The sequence below is a fragment of the Dermacentor albipictus genome, chromosome 1 (assembly GCF_038994185.2).
Source record: "Dermacentor albipictus isolate Rhodes 1998 colony chromosome 1, USDA_Dalb.pri_finalv2, whole genome shotgun sequence".
Lineage (NCBI taxonomy): Eukaryota > Metazoa > Arthropoda > Arachnida > Ixodida > Ixodidae > Dermacentor > Dermacentor albipictus.
In genome coordinates this window covers 57,759,672-57,778,404 of record NC_091821.1, presented here as the reverse complement: position 1 = coordinate 57,778,404, position 18,733 = coordinate 57,759,672, and the positions used below count along the sequence as shown (strand labels likewise).

The following is an 18,733-nucleotide window of genomic DNA, read 5'->3' as shown; positions in this document are numbered from 1 at the left end:
ATCACACAGATGCTTAAACCACAGCAAATATACTTGCAAACAACGGCATGACCGGCCATACTTGCACCATTTGCAAGATAGTTTACTGGATTTTTACAACTGAGAGCAGCGTCTGCCCCTATCCCCTCCGTTCTGTTGAAATCCCGTGCTCTGATTGGCTTGCAACAAGTGAAGCTTTTTTTTCGGTGGCAAAAATCTGTCTCGGACCGATCAGTACAAGGAGGCCTTTTTTCTGTCATGTAGAATTTTCGGTTGCTGATGTGGTCGCCAACCAGGCAATTTTCCCGTGTGAACGGGACATCACAGTCAAGTGACAGGAAAATTGTTCAGTGGGTGCTTTTTGCACAAAAGCGTCCATTTGTGAATATTTGTGAGCGGTCGCTTTGCAACTTGATTGTACTAGAATATTTGTGACCTCTGCGAGTTGCCAGTGTGAATGAGCCCTTGGTGTGCTCCTGGTGGTCATGCACCAGCGTGCCACAATTTGTGTCTGCAGTGCACGTGTGATAATAAATAGGGTAGCCAGTAAGTTGGACAGGTTTGTGACAAGACCACCACTGCTTTTTTCCGGCTATAAGAAAGCCTGTAAAATATGAAAAACAAAAAGTTGTTACTGCACTCATGCGCAATCATATTGTAGCGCTCTCAACCGTGTTTTGCGCGAATGAGGCATGCACGCAGACTGTGGCGAAGCGAGTGGCCGCCACTCCCAGCGTTGGCTTGCCAGTGCAACAGCTCCTTCCACGACAGCGTGTGAAAAGGACATGCTGCCATCTCTGATAAGCGATAGCCAAGTCACCGAAAGTTGTGTGCGCGCTCCATTCACTCGTCTCGTCAGCGCTGTGTTCGTCTTCTTTCATCACTATCCTGTTTTCTAATGCTGTTTGCTTCAAGTTCAGTAATGTACCAACCAGCCCAATTCAACACTCTACTGAAGCACACATTAGTGCTGGGTCGTATTCTGCAACGGTTTGCTTTGGAACCGGTTCGCTCTCACGAACGCCATTGGTCGTCGCTTTGTTGTTGTCATCCCAAGTGGACGTGTGCGACTTGAGCGAAGGCGAGATCCGAAGGCATTTTAGGTGCCCCAAAAACGGAATGCAATAGATTTGCGACGAGCTGAATATCGCGAACCACAAGATTTCGTAGCATTGACACTGCAACTTAGGTGCTGTGCATGCTACGTTTTTTTTTTGCTACGGGTTGTTTTCAGCAGTGCGTCTGCAATGTAGAAGCTATTGGGTTGTTGCAACTGTTAGGCAATCGCATCATTACCACCATCGCTAGGGTCATTACGGTTTAAGGAAAAGAAAAAGGGGTGTGAGATTTCTCTCCTCACTGCAGGAGAAAACTGCAGTCAAGAATGCTTCCTTGACTGCGCCGAGATTCTCGAGGTTGTGGGATGTGTGGATGGAACTCTCAATCGCAATCGTCCACCCTCAGCTCAGCCATGGCTAAACGAAGTCCTATTAGAGCTGTGGCCTAAGCGCAGATAACCGCTTTGATTGCTTAAAAGGACCCTGAAACGATTTAGACGTTCTTGTACAAACATATCGAGTCGTTAGAGTAGGTCCTTCTGATCATTAATTGACGCATATAAGTGCTCAGCGTAAAGCTTGTAATTTGTTATAAGGTTTTTAATATGTACATCGCTGCTCATCACAGCACATTGCTTGGCTGAATTTTAAGCCACCTCTACCCATTTTACGTCATTTGCCTCAGTGACGTTAGTAGGCCGGCTATCCTATTGGCTGCCCAGGGCGCGTCATCAATAATTTTTCTAACTTTATGGTGAACAAATGTTGTTCATAATAGTTGGAATCTTAGTTAATTTGTTTCTATGAAAAGAAAGCAACAGAAAGACAATGAACAAGAACGATTTCTCGCTACACTTAAGCACTTCTGGCTCACAGCAAGCGTCTGCTTGTGTTACAACGTGCTCCATTTTGACGAGAGCTCCGCGGTCAGAGTTGGTCTCAGTTTTTTCGGAGCACCCTGATTCGACTTTGTTGCATTGCGTGCTGCAAACGTAGCGACTGGGAATATGTCAAGCTGCGACATCGTGTCCCTCCGCAAGACAGCAGACGAGCGGACTGGCTGCAGCGCATCTGACTGCCGCTATCCGACCGGCAGCAGGATTTGCGCATTTGCGGCCGTCACTTTACACCGGAGGAATACTACCGCAATAGCGTTTCGCGAGTCCGGTATTCGGGTAAACGCAAGCACAAGTGGACAGGGCCTCGTCGTTTGGCCGTGCCGTTTCACAGGATGAACAGAAGCGCAAACGTGAGAGGTCTGCACGGTGCAGCCACCTGGCGGCACAGAGCTCAACCAAACACAGTAGCAGCAACGAAGCGTATTCTTTGCTGCTGATGTAAATTTGTCGCAGGAATGTAATCGTTAACACATTATTTTTGTAAATGCTTAAAATGCTTTACATTTGGTTAGAGCAATATTGGCACTTTGTTTGGCTGGTTAAACTCGGCGCCAACAGGTGGCTGGACCATGTAGACTGATCAGGCCACTCACATATGTCTATGCTAAAGTTCCTTCATCAGCTTGAGTTTATGCCTCCAGCCATCCTTCGAAACGCCCAGGTCGCCTTTGGTTACCGGAATGCCAGACACGCTTGGCGCTGCGACAGAATGCTCGCAACGCACACTGCTTCGATAGCTCTTGCTTGGGGTCGACTGCCAACCAGTTGGCGGAAAGTTTGGAGAAGCTTCGCGCGCTCGCTCCTAGAGAACCGGAGTCGACGACACGACGTGCCATCATGACGCAGAGCCAGTGAAGGCGGAGCTTATCCCCGATCACTTGTCGAACGAGTTGAGGAGAAAATGCATGAATATGGAGGAGGGTAACTTGTAATCGTCCGTCACTCTCTTAATTTGAGACGCTTCACACAAGTCGTGGTGCAAATAATTAACTGTAGGTGTACCCTATGCGTCTACAAAATTTGTCCGGACCGTTTCAGGGGCCCTTTAACGTATGGCGCGCCACCTAGCGTCTAAAAATAAACAAAGCAACGCAGGTAAAATTAATCCACTAGCTGTCTGCGTCGGAAGCACAGTTACTACTGGAAATTAAATGTACAAGTGTTGTACACAAACCAATATTTTTTTTCCGAACTAGCAACATCTGTCAATTATTATATTGTCCCCAATAATGTACAAACAAAAAACAAAAATGATGACGTGACCTTGCAATGGAATGCCGCTCGTTCATTGATCTCCCTCGTGCCGCGATATTCCACTCTTTCTCCGAGTGACGTCACCTTGACGTAACAGCCAGGCCGAACCGTTTCCAAAGTGAACTGTTGTAGAATACGGCCCCTGTTTACTGGTGGAAGGCCTCTTTGTGAACCATGCTTGCATACTAAATATGGTACTCCTTGTTCAATCTGTTATAATTGAGGATTTGACGAAAGCTTATCTGGTAAGGGAAGAACATGGCTTTTCTTTTATTCTTTTTTTTTTCTGTTGGTGAGAGTATGTTTTTCTTCAGCCTTGTTCAGTCGGTATTTTGTGGTGTGTGATGGTAATCTACCAACTGTAGAGATGAAATGCTTTATAATTGCATCTTGACTTGAAAGAGAAAGAAAAGATGTTTGCACGGTTTTAGTTATACGGAGCATTATAGCAAGCTTTATTTTTGCCCTGCCAGACCAGGGAGTAGATTTTAAATGCTATATAATAGATAGGAAAACTGGAAATCCAGTGAGTTGTATTGCTACTTTAAAAAGCTTTAGTTTGAGGTGTGATCTCTAGGTTATTTTGTACAAAAATCGGCCTAGTCATCTCTGCAATATTTTTCTTTTTTGGTAGCACTGCCCCCGAAAGATGGGGCTGTTTTGGACTCGCCAGATTGCGAATACTGCAAGGTGACTGTTGAATTCTTCTATGATGAGCTCAAGAAGAAAGAAACTGAGGTTTGTGGCTCTGTCTTTTTTTTCATGTTACGCTTAAATTTCATCGACAGTGCTGCAATGCTACATTCTATGAATCCAATTTTATGCTTGTGCATTAAAGTTTCTTTAGGAGAGATGTGCATCCTTTTGTTTGAGTACTTTATGCCTTAACTTGCTGAGAACAATTTTAATGCTTGACATTAGCTGCCTATAATGCCCAGTTGAGCTAAAACATGATGTCCTTTTTCATTTTCTTTGCTACAAGGCGCAATTTTTTGCACGTAGAAATTATTTGTGCCTTGGAAGAATCATGACACCTGGCAGTTATTTCTGTATTCTGCTGATAGCTATAACATTGAGAAGTGCTCATATGAAAAAGAGCCCGCAGTTGTCGGAATACACTGTCCTGTAGACACCTCATCTTGCTGTGAACCATCTGAATGCATCTAAAAAGTCTGTCGTACCGTACTGAGGCTGCACGCAAGTTCGAGGTGAATTGCTTGTACAACAGCACAAGTAAAGATAACAATATATCCTGGCATTGGGGTGGAAGTAGTTGCGTGGAAATAATTTTGTAATATTAATCTGGAGCTGAAAGGCAAGCAAGGGCATGAAAGTACTGTTCATTATAATAGACACAGCAGTTCCAAGGTTGCCACTTGCTGATCACAAGTGCTTAGATAAATTAGCAGAGCGGAAGTAGTGTACAGTTCTCATTGCATGAGGACAGTAATGACTGCATTAGTGAATACTACTAGTTGGTCATCCCAAATGGGTAGCTGATGTTCGCATCACAGCTGCTTATGTTAATGGAGGAACTTGGAGCGTGAAATGCGATATATACATATCTTTTTATTACAAGTAGCGATGCAAAAATTTGCATAAGCTTAACTTTGTTTTACTTCATTTGACACTGTGTTGTTTTTGTCGCATGTGGCTCGTACATAGCCCAAATGCCAGCTGCACATGTCGTCCTTTCACCTTCGTGGCATGCATAAGGCAAATCTTGAAGCTGTTCCTGATATATAAGTGCACCTGGGCATTAGTATTTCTGCTCTTGGGGATTTCTCATTGGTGCTCCATGGAATAAGCTATCTTATTGGCACCAAGCAGCTTTGGCACCAGGCTTACAAGTGTGCACCTCCAAATTTGAATTTAATGTATACGCACAGTACACAGTACTATGTTCTGCTGTGAATCTGTACAGGAAGAAGTCAAGCGGATAGTTGAGAAACTTTGTCAGCTGTTCCCGAGCAGCAGCAGGGACAAGTGCATCAGTACGATCAACACCTACGTCGACATGGTCATATCCCTCGTCCTTCAGGAGTTCACCCCTGAGCAGATCTGTCAGCAACTGGGCTTCTGTGCCTCAAGTGAGTGGGATGTCACTGCACCTTTATTTGTTGTTTGTTGACGAATGCCTTGTGCCTGCAGGTTGGTTGGTTGGTAGCTTTGTGGAGTTGGCAGCAGGATGACATTTGTAAGACTCTTTTGCAGCCACATTCTATTTTGTCAGTCGAACATGAAAAGGTAGATCAGTATTTAAATATTAGCTAGCTGCAAAAAAATTGGCCCTGCATAGAGGTAGGCCTATGTAGTATCTTTTGCTTGTGGTACATGCCAGCAATAGTATCACTACAAGTATAATTGTCTCGTTTTTATCAAGTCAGTGCTTTTTCGTTTTAATGCGACCCATTTAAGTTTTACAGTTCTTGTGAAATGGACCAGTAGCGTACTGTTCATGAACTAGACCACTAGATTTCAACCTGCATGTTGAGGCTGCAAAGTAAAAAAATAAATAAAAAAAATCGCAACACCTGGGTTTTCGAACTTTACCTCACAGTAGTGCATTATTATGGTGTTGGTACTCTATATTAACACATCCCTTTTGTGCATGTTACAATTCCAGCAAATGTATCTACGCCAGTTGTTCCACCCAAGAAAGTCTCAGATGACACATGTGACCTGTGTATGGCTGTGGCCAAGTTTGTCTATGACAAAGTGAAGGACGAGAGAACTGAGGTTTGTTTTGCCATTTTTTGCAATGCATATGCTTTTGGTGTCGGTATCGTGGTACATTCTCACCAAAGTTGAGTCATGGAGGCTGATACAGTTAGGCCCCCTTTACCAACAAACGTGAATGTGCCTTAAAACTCTTTAAAAATTAATGTGCATTTTTCTTGACTTTCTTGAAAACTGGGGTTGAGGGTAACTTTTGAGCTTTCAAAGCAACAAACTCCACATCGTGGTTATGCCATGGACACTGTCTGTTGGGAAACAATCCCAGATTATTTTCTTTTGGGAGTGTTGCTAAACCACTGCAATGTAGCTTGTCCACAGCCACCAACAATAGGCTTGTTTAAATCACCATTGCCATTGGGGATCTAGCCAAAACCAGATCAAGGGACCAAGCCAGGCCACCATTTTGTTGTTTTGCTTGTTGGTTTATATTGCAGCCATCGTGGCTCCATTTTTGTGCCTAGAGCCCTAGGCTCTAGAAATGCCTGGCAGAAAGTACGTTTCAGCCATTTGACATTAACATGACAAATATTTTTGACTGGAGTCGGACACTACTAACCATCATGCCAGAAAGCATATGAAGTCATTGCAATAGGAAAATCAACTTTGCTGCAAGAAATTGCGACTAAGAAGGAGATTTTTCAGTGTATGTGTATGAATAAGTTTGTTTCTCCCTGTCTGAATATGGGCCTTCAGCATCCTTGAAATCGATAAAACTCATTCTTGGGTGAGTTGGTTGATATGTATTGAATGGATGGAAACAACTTTATTTAAAGAAGAGGACAGGACACCACGGGCACCCATTTGTGTCCCGTCCTCTTTGTCCGTGTTCCTTTGCGCTACAATGACTTCAATCCTTGAAAGCCTTTAATTGTCTTTGTAAATTGGCCCAAATGTTCTGTACAAGTCCTGACTCTGTTTTTCATCATAAATAATTTCTGTGCTCCCATTCAAAGCTTTTTGCTTTGCGCATTCAGCCTTCCATTTCTTTTTTAAATCTACAGATGTGTTTTGTTGAAAAGTGATGCTCTCACCATATTATATATTTATGACGTGCGTCTTTGTTCAGCCTTATTCGGTGCATGTTATTCTACTCCTGGCACCTCAGCTCGCATGTTCCTTATGGGCTTGCACACGTTCTCCCCTTTTGTCTCCCTAAAAAAGTGTCCTCTCTGCTTTTTTTTTTCTAGGTATACTTGAATGAGGTGTGAAATATATTTTGTGAAAAGGGACAGAAAAAAGAAGACAGTGAAGTGCCAAACTACCAACTGTTTACTGACAGCCTCAGAAACACACGGAAAAAAGATACTTTCCGCGTGTGTGCAGAGAGCCAAGGTGTGCCGTAGAACAGCATGGTCATGATAGCATATATTGAAGAAAGCAGATATCTGCAGAATACAATATGATAGATGTATCGCTGACACAGTCAGACCCTTTCTTTTTAATATAGAATGCTTCCAACAACTTCTTGGCAGTTTGTTCCCTACTTTTGCCAAGAATCCAAACTTGTTTAAAGCACGGTGTACAACGACAGGCTTTACAGTGCGGAGAAAAATGCACATTGTCACACTTTTCAATACTATTAGCATGCTCCCTCAGTCTCAGTTGTCATTAATACAAAGTCCCGTTTGTCCAGCGTAGGACTTGCCGCTATCTGAGGCTGTCGATAAACAGTTGATAGTTTGCCGCTTCACTGTCTTCTTTCAAAGTAAAGCTTTCTTTGCCTCTTCCTTGGGCTTTCCCACTGCTGCTGCTTCTGTCTGGCACACCGCGTTGGGGGGCGGTTCAGAGCGTGTGTATACATGACAGGAGCGAGACAGAGAGGAAAGGTGCGAGAAACTTGCGAAAAACTCGTTTAGACCCCACCACATCGAATTTGCGCAATGCTCTCTGGAGCTCCCTGCATGTTGCCACATTAGCCTTTCTACAGCTGTAATTATCCATTACCCCTCTCAAAAGCATTGCAGAAACTTCAGCACTTCCCTTTCTACTAACGTGCGAGTCCAGAGGGGACGTAGATAGAACTGTAGAGAGGAGCAAGGGAAGGAGGCAGTTCCCATACAAGGAGAGGGCGAGGGGAGAGGAGGTGATGTGAGAAGGCAAGGAACACTACTACCATACGACAGCGGTTGCGAGGAAACTGGATAAGCTTAAGTTCAAGGTACGGTACAGTACGTACCCGCTATATCTGAAAAATAAACACCATGCAAATAATTCAAGCGGACAAACTACGCAGGGCGTGAAGAAGCAGAGCCAGATTAAAGCACGCTGCAGGGTCCAGGCGACACTGGTCAGCTGTCAAATCAACACTTCTGTGCCCGCTGCAGTAGCTTTGCATCTATGGCATCGCTAGAGGTCACAATATTGATCCCGACTGCGACAGCCGCATTTCGACGTGGGCGGAATAGAAAATGCACGTGCACTTGGATTTTAGGACATGTTAAAGAATATCACGGCGTCAAAATTAATTCGGAGACCGCCACTGCTTGCCTCATAATTGGATTGTGGTTTTGGCACATAGAGCCTCGTAATCCAATTCAAGTTTAATATTTTTGCCACGATGTGATGTGCCATGTGAGGTAATGACAATGCTCAACCCTCTCAGAGGTTATGAAATATGGCACACAACGCCTCAAGCAAACACCTGTCCCTGTGTGTTCTGTGTACTATGCAGACAAACAGCAGTGGTGCACGCAAGGTATTGTTTAACATCAACTCGCCACTCTTATGTTTGACTAAACGTTGAAGAAATTAAGCTTTTGCTGTCAGCATCTTCGCTAATTATCATCAATCAAAACAACCAGCACAGAAAGCTTCACTTGCATTGATTCCCACAGTGCGTGGGATCTGCGTAATTTTTTTTCTGTCCCTTTTCACAAACTGTATTTCGCGCCACCTTCAAATATACCTAGGAAATCTAAGCACCAACTTGCCCACCAAGTTCTTTTGGTCTTCTCTGCTTGCCTGCCTTCTTGGCTTTTTCAGCTGCCACTTGTAAACATTTGTTGAGTGCACCCACGACCACTCTTAAAATTTTGCACGGATTGATGACAAGGAAAAAGGAATTTCACTATTTTAGCATACCTCTAAGTTCTTGCAGTGTTCATTACACATTGCAGACACTTGGAAAGGCTACATTCATTTCAACTTACACAGTTCTTGCAGTGTGCTGCAACTACTTCTCTGAATTTTTAGGGTTGGCAGTGTCCATTGTAAGGATTGGGTGTCGTGGTCACGAAGTCGGGCATCATACAAAGGATCACGACTGACAACCGCGAGCCTTCGAAAAGCGATGATTGGTTTTCGTGCAGTTACGCCGACAAAACTAGTCATCGTGTGACAGGCCACTGAACGAATACATCACACTGTAACATGAGTACCACAATGCCTGTGCTTATATTTATATTTAGTCGTGTCCAATATGAATCCAAAGATGCTTTCGAAGTTGAAATGCACAAACTTTAGCACTCGCCAGCTGTCCACATCAAGTTTGAGCCGAGGTTGATTTCGCTCGGTGGAGGTTAGCCGCAGTGTAGCAGCCAAGTTCATGTATTTGCCAGCATTAGACCTGCACTGAACGTACGCAATATGATAGGAGCTTCTCTTATAGTTCAGTTTTGATCGTAGTGGCTGTTGCTCTTTAAAAGGGTGATAGTGCTTGCAGAGTGTTTCAACGACACAAGTACAGTGCATTTGTTTACATAGGCATGTACTATCGGCCAAAAAACTAAACGGACCACGGCTCAAGTGGCCGGAGCGGCTGCGGGGCCACACCGGGGCGCTGCTATCGCCCTCCGCGCGCTTACGACGAGAGTGCCCCGTGTGATGTCAGACTTTGCCCTCACTCTCACGCGGTACCTCATCACGCTTGATAAATTTCTAGTGCACCGTTCGGTTGCTCTGCTGCGGACGGTCGCGATGAAGGGGACCGTGCATCGCCAGCAATCCAGCACATGACGCGGTCGTACAGTAGCGGGCGGCCGCAGCGCATCAAAGCGCGGCACTCAGAAGAAACGAAGACCCATCCTGATTGTTGTTTTGCTTATATTCACCTTGTGTGTCATATTAGTGCATGTCGCCGGCGTCCACCGCTGCTTGATTTTAGGCAGCATAATGCAAGTAGCCGCAACGGCGGCTACGGTGACGCGCGCTCTTTCACGTCCGCGCAATAAGTTAGATAGTGGGAAGCGCTGTGCGGATGACCGGTGCTATAACGGTGGCGCTCTACGACTCGATGCCAAGGCGAGTAAGCCAAGTCATCGGGGTCGACGGCAACCTTTCATCGCACCGAGGACCCCTTCAAGCCACGGAATGCTCCCGTTTTCACGGCTCACTAGTTTCTCCGGTTCGTCTTCCTAATTATCTCTTCCTGGCCGTACTTTTGTAATGTTTCATAATTGCCTACGCATTGTAGTGGCTAACTAAAGCAGTTTTCAGAGGCGTCACTACTGTAAATAGTAAACCCACTGCCGAAAAAGTAATCTTGACAGAAAAGCTATGTAATCAGTAAAGCGTTGCGCCTGAGGGCATGAAAGTGCGCTCGTGAAAGAGCGCGCGTCACCGTAGCCGCCGTTGCGGCTACTTGCGTTATGCTGCCTAAAATCAAGCAGCGGTGGACGCCGGCGACATGCACTAATATGAAACCCACGGTGAATATAAGCACAACAACAATCAGAACGGGTCTTCATTCCTTTTGAGTGCCGCGCTTAGATGTGCTGCGGCCGCCCGCTACTGAACGATAGCGCCATGTGCTGGATTACTGGCCATGCACGGTCCCCTTCGTCGCGACCGTCAGCAGCAGAGCAACTGAACGGTGCACTAGAAGTTTATCAAGCGTGATGAGGTACCGCGTGAGAGTGAGGGCGAAGTCTGGCGTCACTCGGGGCACTCTCGTCGTCAGCGCGCGGAGCGCGATAGCAGAGCCCCGGTGTGGCCCCGCAGCCGCTCCGGCCACTTGAGCTGTGGTCCGTTTACTTTTTTGGTCGATAGTACAAGGGGGGCCACTGATTGCTGTTTACTTCAAGTACAGTGGAAACCGCACGTTGCTGACATGCGCTAATGACAAAATGCGGCAAAGCATACAGGCGAGTGCATGAGAGGCATTTGTCACACTGAGACAAGCAGGTATGAGTGTCCCGGACAGTTTGAAAACAGTGACTGGGCAGTCATATGTAATATGGGGAGGGCAGTTATTGCTGATTTCGAAAACTGGGTCTCACTTTTCGTGCTCTTCATCAGGCATATAGTTTGTGTGTTCACCTGCCATGGTTGGTTAGTGGCTATGGTGTTTTAGCTGCTAAGCACGAGGTCGCGGGATCAAATCCCAGCCATTGCAGCCGCATTCCCCCACTACGGCGTGCCTCATAATTAGATAGTGGTTTTGGCACACAAAACCCAATAATTTAATTGAATAGTTTGTGTGTTTGATAGCATATTGTTAGAATAAACTCTGCACACATAAGTGCTCGTTTAGAGAGTGTGTAGCTTTCAAGTGAAAATCTGATGCCTGCTGTACTCCCATGACAACTAAGCAAGGTTGTTGTTTATGCTCCAGTATGGAAGGGGCCACAACTTGTTGCCTGTTTGGCATAAGAGCCAAACTGTGCTTCTTGGTAGCTAAGAAATTTGTCAGTATGACCATACACGCAGATCTACCCCTCTATGTAGTCGCATTTCATTTATGGAAGAGCCGGTGAGTGTGATCGGCAGCCTTCGGTCAAGAACGGTGACGTATCAGTGTTATCATCGCACTGTGTCGCCGCTTCCCACTTTTTGTGTGTGTGTCAACTATGCTAAGAGTGGTTCACTTGAGGTCAGTATGGCTGTATAAAAGCGCAGTTGATGCAACATTTGCGTTGTCCGTGCAATGTTTTCACTCAGCCAATCAGCAGATTTGTTTTGTCGGTGTCATCGGCATAAAAGCCTGTCGTGCTACGATGACTCACTGTTGTCAGTCATGTCAGCATCATCCTAGTGTGATAATATAGGTCTCCCATTGACACATTCTCCTAACTAGTTGGCACGCGCATCATAACTGCCCATGCTGTCCAAAATTTTTCCGGTGCTCGCCTCTAGGGTACAGTGCATGCGCGCTCGAAGCTTGCAAAAGGCAGTTTAGCAGCCTTTTGAATGTCGTCGACTTGAGTAGCTTGCTGTATACACACACAACTCTTTTTTTTGGCAATTAGCCCACACCTTGAATAATGCATGCCTCTGAAGATGGCTTCACAGTGAGGACACGGGCAAGTTGTTTGTGGAGGATATAGACGTGCCCTCTTGTAGGAATGCCAAACTTGTCAGCATCTCAGTACCCACGTTGACTGAATTGAATGTTGTGCGACATCAGTGCCACAATTACCCCAGCATCCGCTTTTCGGCAAACACACCAAACCTAACACCATGCAAAGTAAACTCAAGTTTGCAGTAATTTGAAAATTCTGCTTCAGATTTTGTGTGCTTTCCTTAGTGATCATTATGGGCCTAGGTACTTTCAACTGTGAGATTTCTACTGTGCAACAGAAAAGGGTATATTTAAATGGTATATTGGTTTTCAATACCTTTAGCAGAACTGTTTTCCCAATGGGAGCCTACTATAATCTATTTTCGGTGCTAAAATAGTGACTGCGAAAGAAGAACCTTGAAGAACATATCAAAAGGAATTTATACTGTAAGTCTCTTGAGGAAAGTTAGTATGATGTGCCAATTTAGACATTGCATAGAAATAAAGGAAGATTCTTGCTACAAAATAAATTTTGCTACAAATAATTTTGGTCGTACAGTATTTGACCATGTATTAGTGTTCTATAAATGTGTTTTTAATTCCATTTCTTACACATATCTCGCATCTTGCCATGTTTCTTTTTAATTAAACTGATATTTTACATGCCAGTTTGTTTATTAGAATCAAAAGAACACTTCGAGCATATAGGCATGGGCATCAAATAGTGCAGTTCTTTCTGTTATTTAGTTAATGTTGACAAAGCTTTTCCCTTTGCCAACCATTGGCTTTGGATTGTTCTTTTCAGGAGAAGGTGAAGGAAGCACTGGACCAAGTGTGCACTATACTGCCTGGCCCACTGGCGCAGAAGTGTGTTGATATGGTCAACACCTATTATGACATGCTGGTCAACCTCTTCCTCCAGGAACTTGTCCCTGATCAAGTGTGCAAAGAACTCGGTCTGTGCCCCTCCAGTGAGTGCCACCCACTAACGATGATAGCCATTTAGGACATTTTAGGCTTTTCTTATAGTACGACTCTCCTACAGGCACCTTCATACAACTGTCATTACAGGCAGCCCTGTGACATTACTTTGACTGTAAATCACTTTGCTTCAAAGGATTCTTTGTATGGTCCTGACTTCAATTCAAAGTGAATTGCGCAGATTTGCATGTGTAAACTAAAGTTATTCAGTCTCAAAATCGAAGCATCTATTTTTGCATTTCACTCGTCCAGTGACGTCATAAGTTGCTTCCATTGACAGCTACATTTTCATGACCGGAAGCTTGCATAAAGGTGGCCACGTCACCGCAGTCAGTGCCCACACTATTTGATTACGTCTTTCTGGGAGCATGTGCCATTGTTAGTGATTCCATGGGTGGGTCAGGTGAGACCTGAGCAGGATTTGCTGCTCTCAGCTTCCTGAGATCAGGAATGAAAGGGTGGACAGGTGCTAGGAAATTTGAGGTTGATCAAATTGCTTTTAGTGCACAGAAGTAAAAATAGAACAGTAAGTTTGGAAGAAGTAAGAAGGAGTGTCCAGAAAGAAAGGGAAGTACCACATACTCTTGTGTAAGAACCCCACCCCTAAATTTGTGCTTGTAAAAGAAAAAAAAGTACTTCAGGAATTATTTCTGCATAACTGCACTCCCCTTAACTAACTGTGCACTTCATAAGCTGTGGCTGCATGGTGTGGGCTCCTCTTTGTCCATTTGTTGTCTTTACAGCTGATAGTGGGAAGCTTGCTTACCTGAAGCATTGGGGTCATCACAATATTTGCACCTTGGTGCCTTGCAGCTTATCCTGTTGCACTTTCTGTTTGTGTGTAACCATTTGGGTAGCATGAATGTCCCCATCATTTTCGTTTAACAGTGGCTGCCATAGTGTGGCAGCAGCTCGAGCACTTTCACACCGTGCATGTGGATTTATACACTTTGTTCGTACGTCTGTGAAATGAGCTTTGGTTGCTCCTGCACTGCCTTACACTTATGTGGGCATGTAAATTCATGTTTCACATGAAAACCTCAGCAGTGTTTCTTGGCACAACCTTATCGGCAGCATGAAGTCCGAGCTTATGTTCAAAGCGAGCTTCACCTATGAATAGCATGTATTTGCGGTAAATTGAACTCTGTGGCTGCAGCTCCATGTGCTATATGCCAGTGTGGACAAATGAGATGGCAATTGAAGCTAGAATAGAGGCTTCCAGTGGTTGTTGCATACGGTGGCAAGCATGCCTGTTTTTCATAGCTGATGCACGTTTGGTTGCATTTTACGCATGTACGGGCTGTTGTGAATTTCAGGTGTCGGCCTTCATAGTGATCAAGGCGCAAATGTCTTGTTTCAGCTGTTGCATATTAAGTGAGGAAGGACATGGGAGCGAAATATATTATAGCTTTAGGTAAAAAAAAACATTGTTTGAGTTTCTTGCAGTTTCACGTTATTCAACTAGTATTCAAGAAAATGCCAGCAAAGTTTCAGCCACATCTACGCTCGGTTGTGAAAGTGCATTCAGGGTGTGAAGAAAAGGCTTAGTATGAAATGGTTACATCATTATAAAGATGGCCTATTCCTCTAACTATAAGCTAAGGAGTGACAAAAATAGTAGGATGTGTGCAAAGGCTGATAAACTGAGTCAAACGCAACACATTTTGAGCAGAAACTGCAAAGGAAGCCAAACTCAAAACACTATTTGCACAGGCAGTGTCACTTGACTACAATTTACCGCCACATGAGGTTTCGTGCCAACACGTGGTTTGCTGGTTCATGCAGCTCTGCGTAACTGTTTTTGACCACCATTATGTAGTGCTCTACAGCCCCTTTGCCATATCTTCTGCGCACATTTGCATCTGTAAAATGGCCCTGAAGTTTGGCACTCGGCACAGCTTTCGAAAGTGGCATCGTTTCACAAAGCTGAGTGGCACAGCCTGCGGGGAGTGAGCGACCGCATGCAAAAGAAGCTCGTGCTCCAGGCTTTCCAGGCCACCATGAGTGATCGACGCTGCATCTCCTTCCCCGACGCTGGCCGCGTCTGTTTGGCAAGCTCAGGTGTTTCAAATGGCCGCAGCCCTGGCAGTTACAAAATTAAATGTTGAACAAAAGGGATTCAGAGAATGCTCGAGAAACTGGTCACTGTTTATGTCATGCAAGCGGCACACCATTTGGAGAAGAGCTTCAGATGACAGTGAATGCAACAGAGTGCCCAAAAGGGGCCAGAAAAATGTTGAATGTTGAAGCCACTTTTGTAGAAGAATGGAAAGCACAAGGCTCCACATATTTTCCAGCAGGGCTTTAGAGGCCACATAGGAAGTACAAATGAAATAGCACAAGTCTTAATCTTTATTAGCTTTTTCTCAGTTTGCATTTTTTTAGCAATGTTATGAGTTTAAAAAAATTGTTTGTCTATTACAATACACAGACTTCGCTTTAGAGAGCTTTCTGGGGTTGAATTTTATGCAGAATACTTCTGTGGGCTGAGATTTTAAGTTTTTCCTTCCCTACAGAAAAATTGAAATTTTGAATGCAATTATACCAGTGCCTAATACATAGAATATTCTTTTTTTATGTTAACTACTAGAATCTAAATAAATGGCTCCACAGTAGCATAGTTTGGGCATTCCTAGTATATTATATCAGGCACAAAGTGCTGACCGTTTGGGATGGTAATTTTTATAACTAACTATAGTTATTTGAGCTTTTGAGGAGCCACAACTCTTTGAAAAAATGTTCTCTAATGATAAAATTTGGCACTCAGCCCTATACTATAGCTCTCAACATGCCTTCCAATTTTTAATAAAATTGAATAGGTGGTTCATAGACCGTGCCCCCTCCCCCCGTCCACCTTAAGTTGTTTGCCTAAACCCCTTAACTGTAGATGCCTTTTTACGCATGTACTGCACGGCTTCCTCTGTGCACAAAAAATGTGAGTGAGGGGAGTAGAGCAAGGTTTTAAATGCCATTCAAGGTCACTTTATCCAACTAGGACAGCAGAAGTGTGTGCTGCCTGCAATCCTCTTACGTTGAAGTCCAGTTTCTTCTTACTAAATTTCTGCATGCATTGAGCCATGTTATGCTTAACTAGGCAAGCAGCACGTTTTTCATTGGTTGCTATTTTATTTCTTTCAGGATGCATTAGTGCATTGATACTAGTGCCATTGCATTATTTTTTAGTTAATAGCTGAATACTTGATGTGTAGCACTGTTCAAGCTGGTGAACGAAATATTTGAAACTGAGCACAAGGTCAAGCCTTTAAATCTTATTCTCATACTAGAGCTTCTTCTATCACTTTAGCAAAGAAAGCCGGGATGCACCCTGTTGCAAGTGTCCCCTCTAAGAAGCCTACAGACGAAGAGTGTAACATCTGCCAGACTGTGGTGCAGTTTGTCTACAATGAACTGAAGAACAACAAGACTGAGGTTAGTTGGTGCACTTTGCCAGTCTTGCGCCTTGCAAATTCCTTCAAATTTTGATCACTGATCACCATATTTTGCTTAACTTTTTTGTTATGTGTGGAGGTGGGTTTGTACGAGACTTGCCCTATGAATGACGGTCAAGAAAGGGCACGATGCTCCTCCACATCAATGCACTACAGCAGGGTTCGTAGACTCTGACGTGGTGTAGAGAAGGCTTGCAAGGCTGTTGCGTTCGTGTCCCCATGCAAGACACAGTCACAATGTCATTGTTCTCTTGGCACAGCGCCTATAGAAGCTTCTACAATGGCCACAATGACCACCAATCTGTCTGTAATGTGCAACATTGAGTGTAAAAATAGTGTCCAGCTGTAGGTCACAACTTTCAGACTGACAACCATGAATGTCACTTTTGCTGCTGTTGACTTTTGTTTTGTGCGCACAAGTTTGCCATATAACTTAAGGTGGGACCTGCGTCACGGATAAAAACAGTTTTTGTTCTTGACTCATGAAATTTTCAGCAGCTATTCGATCTTGTTTACTAATTACAAATATTTAATTAATTTTATTATTAGTCCACCCAAAAAAAGTTTCAATTATTTTTGTGTTATAAATTTGGGAGGTGTCTTGCAAAAAATGTACTGCACTAAGATAGCTAAAATTAAGCATGTATCTTCCTGATTGTTCGAAGAGTGCATGTTTAAATTAGTCGGGCTTAGTCAAGCTGCAGTTAGGCAGCTTTTTCCCGCCACAAACTTTCTCTTCTTGAGATGAATAAAGTTTTTTGATTGATTGATTTTAGCTGAAGTTATGAAATTATAAAGTTGCAACTTTGCAAATGTGAATTTTTATTGGCGATTTCTACAAGATTTGGAAATGTTGCAGTAAAGCACTATGTCATAGCTTTTGTGCACTCTCTGACTCTAACATTCAGATAAAAAAGAAATCAAGAGGTTTGAATGAGTAGCAGGAACAAAGTGCTGCTCCCAAAATTGCCTAAAGTGCTGCTACAAAACCAGGTAGTTTTCTTCTGAAGCAGTGTTGAAAGCTTGTTTTGGCAGGAAAGCAAGCTGCAAAGATGCTCTTTCAAATAAGACCAAGATGGCCTGGCTGTGATGGACAGTTTTGGAATATTGAATGACACAAAATGGTCATTCAAAACTTTCATGTTCAAAACTGAGCATTTCATAAAACAAATACAGTGTTTTCTGCCTCACCGACATGTCATTTTGAACTAGTTCTTTTTCCAGCAAGTGTGCCCTGATATAGGGACTAGAAAAATAACATGAAATAAAAGTATCAATTTTTTTCGGTGAATTTTTTGTCTCCAAGACCCATGGGCCCTCTTACGCATACGACTTTTCAGATCTTTAGGCTGTTCTACTAAGCAAGCCTGCACTACCCTATCCTTACCTTGTGATCCTTTATTGTGCGAGAGTAGCCATGTTATCTTTTATGGTGGCTGGTGGCGCAGGAGGAGGTGAAGCAACTCTTGGACAGGGTGTGCTCTCTGCTGCCAGACTCGTGGAAACAGACATGCACAGACACAGTCAACACCTACTATGATCAGCTGGTGGAGCTCATCTTGCAGGGCTTTACGCCTGAACAGGTCTGCCAAGAGCTTGGCCTCTGCCCTTCTGGTAAGGCTCTTGTCTCTGTTGGCTGGGCGTGTCTTCTGTTTGTTGGTGTCTTTAGCGCGTGCCTATTTGGTTGTTAGAGGGACAGACAGAATGTTCAGAATGTGAATCGAGATAGCCCCACTGATAGAAAGGTCGTATCTCGTATTGACTGAAACGAGCGCCATTTTCCTCATTAAACGAAGATTTATATTTTTAGTTCTTCATAACAAACCGCGAGAAATGACCTCTTTGGCAGCCTCACGCGGCAAAAGCATCACAAAAAAATAGGATGCCCTATCATTTGACCATCTATTATTGTACGTGGCTCCACGACCTTTTATTAATATGGAAATGCAATACATTTTCTTTATTATAATTTTTTCTGTAACTTGCAATGCACAGCTAAATCTTCGCTTGTTATGAGTAGAAAAATGGCGCCATGGCCTCCGAGATCAGGTGGGGTGCGCTGTAGCCCATTCTCGGAAGCAATAGTGGTGTTGAGGTCTTGTGCCCACTGCCAAAAAGGGCACCACGTTGTCACTATCTAGTATGAGTAGTTGCACT

General features: G+C 44.0%; 1 protein-coding gene across 1 annotated transcript in view; it reads left to right on the top strand.

Moving 5' to 3' along the window:
• Sap-r (prosaposin) overlaps positions 1-18,733 on the top strand; it is a 119,293-nt gene that overhangs the window by 41,025 nt on the left and 59,535 nt on the right. Inside the window, exons 19-24 of the mRNA XM_065428627.1 lie at positions 3,825-3,928; positions 5,115-5,280; positions 5,817-5,929; positions 12,952-13,117; positions 16,432-16,556; positions 18,025-18,190. Of these exons, the coding sequence (XP_065284699.1) occupies positions 3,825-3,928; positions 5,115-5,280; positions 5,817-5,929; positions 12,952-13,117; positions 16,432-16,556; positions 18,025-18,190 (840 nt within the window). The remainder of the gene's footprint in view (positions 1-3,824; positions 3,929-5,114; positions 5,281-5,816; positions 5,930-12,951; positions 13,118-16,431; positions 16,557-18,024; positions 18,191-18,733) is intronic.